This window comes from Quercus suber, unplaced genomic scaffold, assembly GCF_002906115.3.
Source record: "Quercus suber isolate HL8 unplaced genomic scaffold, Cork oak 2.0 scaffold_637, whole genome shotgun sequence".
Classification (NCBI taxonomy): Eukaryota; Viridiplantae; Streptophyta; class Magnoliopsida; order Fagales; family Fagaceae; genus Quercus; species Quercus suber.
This window is the reverse complement of record NW_027070079.1, coordinates 181,278-191,610: the sequence shown is the minus strand read 5'-3', so window position 1 is coordinate 191,610 and position 10,333 is coordinate 181,278. Positions and strand designations below refer to the sequence as shown.

Below are 10,333 nucleotides of genomic sequence, written 5' to 3'. Positions count from 1 at the left end.
ATGAATTAATGTAGGTACACGTACGTTCATCAATAACACAAAAATTAAAATTGACGAAAATAAAGAAATAATAATGAATTTAACTCCAAAATGAAACATAAAAAAATCAAGACATAAGCTTAAACTAACCATAATTTTACGCGCAGTTTTTTTTTTTTTTTAAGAATGATTTTACGCGCAGTTAATACACCTGATATTAAAATACAAGAAAATCATTATTATTGATGAGAATGCATTAAAATGATATGAATCAAATATGTGCATGCAATTATTTCCGTAAGTATTTTCTTGAGAAAAGCATCTTTCCTCTGATTTACCCAAACTTACTCACTTGTTTATTACCCAAAATAAATAAATAAATAAATACTTACTCACTTGTTGGATCTCTTTTACCTTTCGGTGAAATCATTGTTATTTTATATGAGTTCTTTTGGATTCCAATATAAAAGCCATGCAAAGGATGTTTGAGAATGAAAAACAGGTTTTATTTTTATTTTCCTCATTATTTCATCTGTTACAGTTTAAACGAGTACATGCTGGAATTTCAAGCATTATACATGGGAAATATGATTCCACATGAAATTTTCTGGAAAGAAATTTCATTCATATTTTCAATAGTTAGGAACTGGGGATTTGAACTATAGATGTTTTTATTAAAAATACTAGGAAATACTAACTAATTGAGTTACAAAACTCATAGCCATTAAAATTATGCCCATTTAATTAATGATATTGTAGCTTTCCACAACCTATAGATTATCAATCATTTCTTCCATAAGAATTTAATTTCTTGCGAATTCCAAATCTAAAATGACCTACCATATTCTTATATAGTGCGTGAATATTTTATGATGCGTAACTCAAAATTAGAAATACCCATTCGAAAATGACTTGACAAGTCTACCTACAAGAACATTAAACTAAAACTATAATAAATTATAAAAGAAAAAAATTAACAAATGTCCTAAGGGCAATGATTTAGGAAATATTTTTAGAAACTTTTTATGGGGAAAAAAAAAAAGCAAATTATTTTTTTTGATGTCTTTTCATATTTCTAATGAAAGTGGTGTAAAAAATTTTCTAAAATAATTTATTAACAATTGTCCTAAATACACCCATTAACATGACCCAATTGTTAATTACTAAAAGACCTAAATGCAAAAACAGCCCCTAAATTTTGGCGAGAATCAGACGAGGAATTGGCGAGAATCGGGCCAGGCCAACTTGTTGAAGCGCTTAACGGCAATCCAAATGCCGTTATCAAGCTTTCCTTTGTAAACAACGTTATCACACTGTTACATCACAATTGTGGCAGAAACTTTTGTAGTACTAAACTTTTTTCACCAAGTGTCTTCCTTCGCAGCATGATCTAACATTAAATAGCCTGCCATACTTTACCCAAGTCCAATTCCGCACACGCATCTTGCACAAACAAACCCTTAGAATAATCTGTTAGTCAACAAATACATTGGTCAGCAAAGGACTCTTTTGAATGGAGATTTTTTAGAATAATCTGTTAATCAACAAATACATTGAGCATTGACAACGAAATGGAGATCTTTTATAGAAGCACATATTTAGAAGAACAAGCCTGAGGAATTGCAGACCACCCCTGTGTGTATGGGAAGAAGCATGCAGGAATTTTTTTCACCAAGTGTCTTCCTTCGCAGCATGATCTAACATTAAATAGCCTGCCATACTTTACCCAAGTCCAATTCCGCACACGCATCTTGCACAAACAAACCCTTAGAATAATCTGTTAGTCAACAAATACATTGGTCAGCAAAGGACTCTTTTGAATGGAGATTTTTTAGAATAATCTGTTAATCAACAAATACATTGAGCATTGACAACGAAATGGAGATCTTTTATAGAAGCACATATTTAGAAGAACAAGCCTGAGGAATTGCAGACCACCCCTGTGTGTATGGGAAGAAGCATGCAGGAAAACATTCTGATTCATTAAAAGTAACGTCAATTAAATTTTAAGTATCCAATAAAAGAGAGAACAAATCAATTTGACAACTAGCTGGTTTCTTTAGAACATGTGATGAAGAAAACAGCGGATGAGAACTTGGTCTATACTTTTGGCTCATATGATCACTTCATCATTGATATGGAGAAATGAGCAGTCTTGTTCCATTCTTTCCCTTCTTCATATGGTAGTATGGTACCTTTCCTTCAAAAAAAGACAATACCCAACTATGCTCAGTAAAGAAAAGGAGGTAGGCAGCCCATTTTCTGGCTGGCACGTACTTGAGCCCAAGGCAGAAACTGATTATGGCACTGATCTTCAGCCAATCCTCTGTCAAGTATTAACCTGTGTCAGATCAGGGTGGACGAAAAACCACAGTACAATAGCAAATTCATCACGGCCTAATGCCATCAACGTTTATTTAGAGAGTAACAATCTCCTAGGTAAGATAACTAGATAACTATTCAAACATTCAAATAGAGATAAGATAACTAGATAACTAGACTACTCAAATAAAGATAAGATAATTGGTAGAAAAGATAAGAAGAAACAGTAAGGACTCTTAAAGGTTAGGCATAGTTTATGTTTAGCAGGACTCTCATGAGACATTTACGTGTGTCACCATCATCAATCATCTTTATTCAAAAATAAACCTTACAATAAATATAAATAAAATCAAACATGAAGTAGTTGAGTTCAACAAAGGACTTGACCCTAAAACAGGGGCTTTCCACATTGAAATTTTAGCACGTATATTGAGCTTATTGTCCATATGTAGGCAGGGGATGTGAGCCCTCTTGCACCACTCTTTCCCCTTCTTTCTTAGGTATTGTTTCATAAATGGACATACGATACAAGTTCAAAGAAAATCAATTAATTCAATAAATATATAATTGGTCTTGAAACACACATACACGCGCACAAAGTAAAAAATTACTGGAAATAAATCAAATAAGAAGAAAACTCAATAGCATCAGAAAAGTACCCAAAAAACAAAGTATGAATTTAGGAATACTTCAGAAGACAATTGAACAAACTCACATGGCAATTGATAAGGTCTAGAGGTCATGATCATTATTGATATCCTATAAATTGCCAAAGGGAGCCTCCTGTCAAATCTAGGAGCTAAAATTGGAGCTATAAGGCACAATTCTCTCCATTGCTCTTATTCTCTGACCCTCTCTACTAGTCCACCCAAAACATCAATGTACATATGGCAGTCCAAACTTGGAAGTAAACAGAACATGCTGGCAGGACAGACATCATTGCAGTGCATTGGATGTAAATTTAGCTCTTCAGAAGTTTTGATTGCAAGAGGTTCATTTTGTTGGTAGCAACCACCTCAAATCTTACACCAGCTTTGGCCTCAACATTTTTCTCATTTTGTGTCTTAAAACCTGAATAAGAGCCGATAAAGATTTAGAAATCATTTATGATTACAGGACCAAAAATCAATTGAACAAACCTAACCACCACATAGCATCTCTCGTTTTTAAAGTGTATTTGTAATTGCTGGTCATGAGAGTGCCTTGACCTGTCATGGAACAAGTACCTGAGCAATCTTGGGCCAATTCACCCCCTTCCTCCCTGCTGCCTTTGGCACCATCGTCTCAACATAGGACAATTTAAAATTTATAGTTCTTGGTAGTAGTGGCAGCCCCAACCGGTAAGGACAGCAAGAGCAGTCATGTACTAAAGCTTTTGAGCTCTCTCTAGTTGGAAAGAGAAGAAAAAACCAAAAACAGCAACGTGTCCTCTGGAGAGGACTTCCAATTCCCATCCACCACCAATTTCAAAATCTCAAAGAGAAATAGTCTTAGCAAGTCCTCTCCACACACAAGCAGTGTTTCAGCTACTATTAGAAGGTAAATAAGTAGCACTAGCTTTCAACTGCACCAGTGCCTACATGAGATTAAAAAGCACGCCATTGCCCATATCAAATTGCAATATATTAAAATACTCTATAACTAAAATACGAATATCTTAATCATCAAATACATATGCTGGAAAATTTGCATTACCTTAGCTTAATCCATTGCTGCAAAAATCCTTTTTATTTTCTACTTCTCAAGTCCATAGTAGAAATGTAGTGAATGTACAATAGGCAATAGAAGCTCCAGCAAGAATGGGAGGATGAGCTTATACAGTGACTTGAAAACATATCAGACAGGAGTTCATACACAATCCAGAAGGCCCTGCAGCTAGCAGTGGCATGAAATTGACAGTGAGTGTGTGAGGCACTTGTTATTCACAAGTAACATTGCAAGAGAAAAGGCAATGAAATGAGAATCTATCGTCATGTTGAAAACATTTGACAGCATCTTTGACATAGGTGTGCCAAAAAAAAATTTACTACTAGAATAAAACTTCAGTTAAATAATTTGAAGAAACAAGTTTCTTCTATTTTTTTTTTATCAACTCATTAAACAGATTGATTGGTAGTTTGCAATAGGAGGTAGGGTGGAGGAGACAAGAATTGAACTCGGGACCCCATGCTTTAATACCATGTTAAATTAACAATTCTCTCAAGAACTTAAAACTATTAGGAAATAATATATTTAATCACATGTTCTAACAGTAGGCTCATCTGGTCTATTTATTTATTTATTTATTTTTTTTAAGAACGTGTTCTTTATGGGAAAATGGATTTTTCCTTTATGCAGTGCAGACATTTTTTTTTTATTTTTTTTATTGATTGTATAATCATACTTTCAAGCTTTTAATGTGATATGTGATATTTGCCTGTATAAAAAAATAAATATCATAGTCTAAAGCTTCTCATAAAAAAATTTATATGAAATAGAATTTTATTGATGAAGTTATTTTTATAGGAGTTATCATGCTTGATGAATTTCAAATGCCCACTAAAAAAAAAAAAAAAAAAAAACTCTTCTTTGAAAAGAAATTTTTGGTAATCATAGAAAAACTAAAAACTTTGTCTGTAACTTGATGGCAATTAACAAAATTGAGCAAATAAGCAGAAGAAAGTTAATATTAGAGTAGAATAAGTACCTGGGCAGAAGTGTTCAATGACTCATAGCTCATGACTATGTTGGGGATGTGAGCAATCTTGAGCCAGTCTTCCCCTTTCTCTTTTTCACAGCGTTGTTTCAACAAAGGACAACCCAAGATATGTAGTTGAGAAAGAGAGGTGGGCAAGCCTTCTTCTGGTAAGCACTCAAGCTTATGGCAGCGCTCAATGCTCAAGGTTTTAAGAGAGGTGAGGTGTTGAAACCCCTTACCGTTGAGTGATTTCATATTTGAAAAATCTAAGATAGAGAAATAGGCAAGAGAGGGAGGCAGCAACACCTCCTCTGGAAAGGAATCCACTTCTTCATATTTATGGGCAATGGAGAATTCTTTGAGAGAATGGAGACTTTGCAATCCCCACTCCATGCGACAGGAAATGAGTTTGTTGCAACTGGAGATCTCTAGTTTTACCAAATTGGAGGGCAAACCACCTTCAGGAAATGATTCCAGTTCTGGACAGTCTAACAGTTCCAAAGTTACAAGAGATGGGAGGAGGGTGTGCATCCCTTCAGGTAGTGATTGTAACTTATTGCAACTTTCAACCTTCATCTTTGTTAATATTGGGGCATGGAGTCCTCCACTAGGAAAGGATATGAAATTAGGGCAATTCTTGATTTCTAAACTAGTGAGATATTCAAAATTTTCACAATCATATATTATGATATATTTGAGCTTAGGGAAAAACTCTAGTGACATTGAATCACAAACACCCCTCATGGTCATACATTCAAGTGATGGATAGTAATGACCACTTGCAAACTGTATTTTCCAATTCCAGAGCAATTCAATTTCACGGAGGACAGGAGCCCTAGGAAGTGAAACAAGCTGCTCACAACGTCTAATTTCAAGTTTGGTCAAAGAGGGAAGGCAATTGGGTAGAACGCTTAGCTTTGGAGCACCACCTATGTGAAGCTCTTGAAGACGAGAGAAAACTTCGTCTTCGAATGTAACCCATTCTTTCCATTCTAGCATATATGCAAAGCTTAAATACTCAAGGGATCTGAACGGCTTAATCGTAGAATAACCATTCCCATAGAACTCACGACCCACAGCTACAACTCGTACCAAACCATAAATTTCGAGTTTCTTCAATGTAGGTAGCTGTCCAAGTGGAGGCAATGCGAAGCAATACATACATCTGTCAAGCTTTAAGGATACCATATTCAGGAATGAAGAATCTCCTAACCAATTTGGAAAGCTTGTGCCCCCATAATATTTGATGGTGAGAGAATTCAAGTTTGTATGAGGACACAACTGGTCAAGTAAACTTTTTTCCTTTATTGAATCTTCAATGTAGCGAAGAAAATCCCATTCCAACACCAACTCAGTTAGATCTTGCTTATCCTTTAACATAACCTTTGGAATCTCTGGATCATCTATAGTGCAATGAACGTTTTCCAAGTTCAATATAGACAATTTTCCAGAAAGATGATGAAGCTCCCCTAACTCTCTAATGCTAGATCCACCATGTTTGCCCACAACAAAAACAGGCAACTTTCTGAGTTTTTTTAATTTACCCATTTGTGGTGGCATCTCTTTCATATGGCTTTGAGAATTATCCAGGTGGCGCAAGTTGATTAGTTTACCCATGTTGGTCGGCAAATTGGTGATTTGTGACGACAATATCAAGGTTTGCAAATTATACAATCTACATAATGAATCAGGCAAGTGTGTGATATTAGTGCCATAAATATTCAAATAACGTAGATGTTGCAAATTACCTATAGAAACAGGCAACTCCCTTATGCACACACGTTTAGACCATGATAGCACCCGCAAACACTTAAATGTCTCCAACAAGTCATCCATCTTCTTTTCTATATAGTCATTAAACCAAGTGCTTGAAAATGCTTCTACCAAGAAGGTTCGCAAACCCTTAGCTTCATAACAAATCTCAAATTTCTTAACGTCATGATAGTAAGCTCCATATAATAAAAAATAACGTGTCTTTTTTGTTATTACATTGGACTCACCATCCAGTGAACTAAAACAAACTTTCCCAGATATGGATTTTGCCAAGTCATTGATAAGATCATGCATTAAGAAACATGATTTAGACTTATTTGATTGTTGGAAAAATGACCTTGATACTAGATCATTAAAGTATTCTTCACCTATTTCTTCAAATTCCATAGAATCCATACTCGTATCTTCTTTGGGTTGCTCCAATAAACCTTCTGCCATCCATAACAAAATCAACTCCTCCTTATTAAATTCATAATCTTTTGGGAAAATTGAGCAATAAGCAAAGCATCGCTTCAAATGTGATGGGAGGTAGTGATAGCTCAATCTTAAAGCTGGAAGGATATTAGTTTTAGCTTCTGGTAAATCCCATATATGATTCTTCAAAATCTTTTTCCAATGAGTTGGGTTTTTATTTGAACGTAATGAACCTCCAACCGTTTTTATAGCTAAAGGTAGGCCTCCACACTTTTTGACAATTTGTTTACCAATCACCTCAAAGTCTGCATAGGACTTTGCATTTCCAAATGCATGTTTTACAAATAAATCCCAACACATGTCGTCTGGCAATTCCTTTAGACAATGATGAGTTGGAATAGTCTGTACAATTGATGCAGCTCTTTCACTCCGTGTGGTAACAATGATCTTAACCTCTTGTGCCTCACATTTAAAAACTTTAAGAAGGTCATCCCACTTATTATAATTCTCATTCCACACATCATCTAAAACGAGAAAGAATTTCTTCCCCTTCAAAGCCTTTCTAATTTCTGTTTGCAACGTAGTCAAATTTTCGAATTTACAAGGAGACAAAGTGACCTCCTCATAAATAGTTTTGAATATCTCAAAACTATTAAAATTTTCTGAAACGCAAACCCATGCTTTGAGGTCAAAACTCTGATCTACTCTACTGTCATTGTATACAAACTGAGCGAGCGTTGTTTTACCTATCCCGCCCATACCCACTATGGGCACAACACATATCTCATCGCTACTTGCCTCATTTGATTGCAACAACCTAAATATCGCTTCTTTATCCATTTCTCTACCAAAAACACCACATTTTTCTTGGCAAGAAGTTGATATTCGTGGTGATGGTACTGGTACTCCACCAGAAACCTCTTTCAGACCAAGGACACCCATTTGTTCTATTATAAATTCTAAATTTTCCAGAATCTTTTCAAATTCAGATGAACTAACAGAAGAAGGGATAGGGTTCTGTACCAGACTAGTGCCGGTTGTTTGTGAGTCAGCTTCTATCTTGTATCGCAGGCCTTCGTAGGCAATCCCATCGAGGAGTTCATCTGCATCATAGACAGCATCTTGAAGCTCGTCCAGCCACTCTTTCACAGCTGGGTCTGTAATCTGCTTCTCCTCCGCGTCGTTAAGAACCGCGTTAGCAGATAGCAGCTTTATCTTCAACTTTCGCAGCAATCCCCAAATGTCTTTTCTTCCCTTGAGAAAGTCTAGGACCTCGCGAGAAGCCACTCTATCAAACGCCACCTGGAGGAACGCAGATAGAAATGCCCCACCGACCAAAGCTCCGGCCATGATTTCTTCTTTGCAAAAGACGCGAGTGGGGAAAGCGTAAACAAAGAGAACTCTGGAAGCTCTTGTGAATCAAATGCGAACCATTGAATCGATTCAACGGGTGATTTTACAGCCTATACCAAAATCAAAGAATAATTGCGCGTGGTGGATCCCACATGCGGACGATGACAAGATGTTAGGGTTTTTTTACTTATTTATTTTTAAATATTATTGAAAAGGTTAGGTTCATAGGATTAGAATCTAAAGTGTAATATTCTATTGCATTGGTGCAATTCACCGTATCATCTTTTACCCAAAAAAAAAAAAATTTACTTTTTACCTCTTTTTTTTTTTTTTTTTTTTTAACTTTAACTTTTACTTCTTTCCACTTTTTTTCTTTAACTTTCTCGATCAATAGTTAATATTGAAAAATAGTTAATATTGAAAGTAACAATAGTTATGACCATTTTTCAAATAATTTCGTTTTCAAATTATTTAAGAAATTAACATTTCGAGTTTGTTAGACTTAATTTTCTTGTATAACTCAACCACTAAAGACTTAAGTTCCTTGATCGAGCCAAGTTGAAATCAAGCTCAGGAGACTCGAGTTTCTCATAGAATTCCTTTCGTCACCTTCAACCAAATCTAGCAAATTCTTCCTCCTCACAAGTCCAATCCGATCCAATCAACTCTAGCAAAACCTTTCTCACAGTTATGATCTAATCCGAGCAAAACTAGCAAACCCAAGTACGATCCGTTCTAATCAAAACCTTCCTCACAAACCCAAACCTTACACCTCATACAATCAAAGCCAATCAAAACCCTACAAATTCAAACCCAAACCCAACAAACACGTTACCACCTCATACCGATTGAAACTCGCAAACCCAAAACCAACAATTGCACCACAACTCATCTCGATCAAAACCTACAAACCAAAACCAAACAAACGCTATTCATACCCACAGAGTAGAAGAGGAGACCTATACCCACCTGTTCTCATCTCAATGGCGAATCAGCTATGGCTCTCCTAATTAGGAAGGTGGTTATTCTTCTTGGTGCAAGTCTGTCTCTGCTTTCTCTCTTTTTCTCCGGTTCTCCCTTCTTTTTTAATTCCAAGAGTAGCTCTAATATCAGTGTTGAGATTGTGATTTTTGAGTTGGAGAAGAAGGAAGTATAGAGTGGGGTCTTTGGTTTTTTAGACAAGGAACTCGAGATTTACAAACTCGATTTCCCCCTAGAAATAGAGTTTTTAAGACACAATTTGCTAGCAAAATCGAGTCTAACAAACTTGAGATGTTAGCTTCCTAAATAGTTTGAAAACTGTGTTAACTAACAAAATTATTTGAAAAATGATATTATTTTGAAGAAAAAAAAGTCCCAACTAAAGCTCAAATTCAAAAACTAACTCTCATTAACTCAAACATTAGACACTTTTCCATATCTTTTTTTTAATTAAAAAATAATTAATTAATTATTTCTCTCCACCATCACCTAAACGCTCAATCCTCTCTCTCTCTCTCTCTCTCTCTCTCTCTCTCTCTCACATTCACCGCAAATTCCTTCTCCATCTCTCTCCTTTGTTCCAGACCCCTTCTCTCTTTCTTCGATCGTTTTTAGCCCCAACCAATTCTCCCTCCTCCGATCCCTCCTAATCTATCTCTTGTCACTAACGGTCCCACCCATCCACCACTCTCCACCGTTCCACACATCGAATCCCTTCCCTTTCTATCGGTGCTACGCCCTTTAAACCTCTCTCATTCTGCCACTCCAATCCCCTACCCACACTATCGTCGCCAAGAACCACCCCTCCAAACCCTTCTTTTTGTGGCAATCCTA

At 35.9% G+C, this 10,333-nt stretch overlaps 1 protein-coding gene across 3 annotated transcripts; it reads right to left on the bottom strand.

Moving 5' to 3' along the window:
* Nucleotides 1-1,777: 1,777 nt before the first annotated feature.
* On the bottom strand, nucleotides 1,778-8,647 carry LOC111991778 (putative disease resistance RPP13-like protein 1). 3 transcript variants are annotated; one of them, XM_024023582.2, is made up of 5 exons: nucleotides 4,988-8,647; nucleotides 3,997-4,170; nucleotides 3,528-3,877; nucleotides 3,017-3,372; nucleotides 1,778-2,305 (listed from the first exon to the last, which is right to left on the bottom strand). In XM_024023582.2, exons 1-2 carry the CDS (start codon nucleotides 8,513-8,515, stop codon nucleotides 4,150-4,152), a joined length of 3,549 nt encoding a protein of 1,182 aa, XP_023879350.2. In that variant the 5' UTR covers nucleotides 8,516-8,647; the 3' UTR covers nucleotides 1,778-2,305; nucleotides 3,017-3,372; nucleotides 3,528-3,877; nucleotides 3,997-4,149. The 3 variants fall into 3 exon arrangements, with proteins under 3 accessions (XP_023879350.2, XP_065621623.1, XP_023879349.2); XM_065765551.1 differs by having other exon boundaries at nucleotides 1,778-2,320; nucleotides 3,997-4,176; nucleotides 4,988-8,646; XM_024023581.2 differs by having other exon boundaries at nucleotides 3,997-4,176; nucleotides 4,988-8,646.
* Between the last annotated feature and the right edge of the window lie 1,686 nt (nucleotides 8,648-10,333).

Coding starts and splice junctions, on each gene's coding strand:
- LOC111991778 (XM_065765551.1), bottom strand. CDS start 8,515: ATGGCCGGAGCTTTGGTCGGTGGGGCATTTCTATCTGCGTTCCTCCAG. Junction 4,177..4,987: donor CATTGAACACTTCTGCCCAG/GTACTTATTCTA, acceptor TGCCACTGCTAG/CTGCAGGGCCTTCTGGATTG.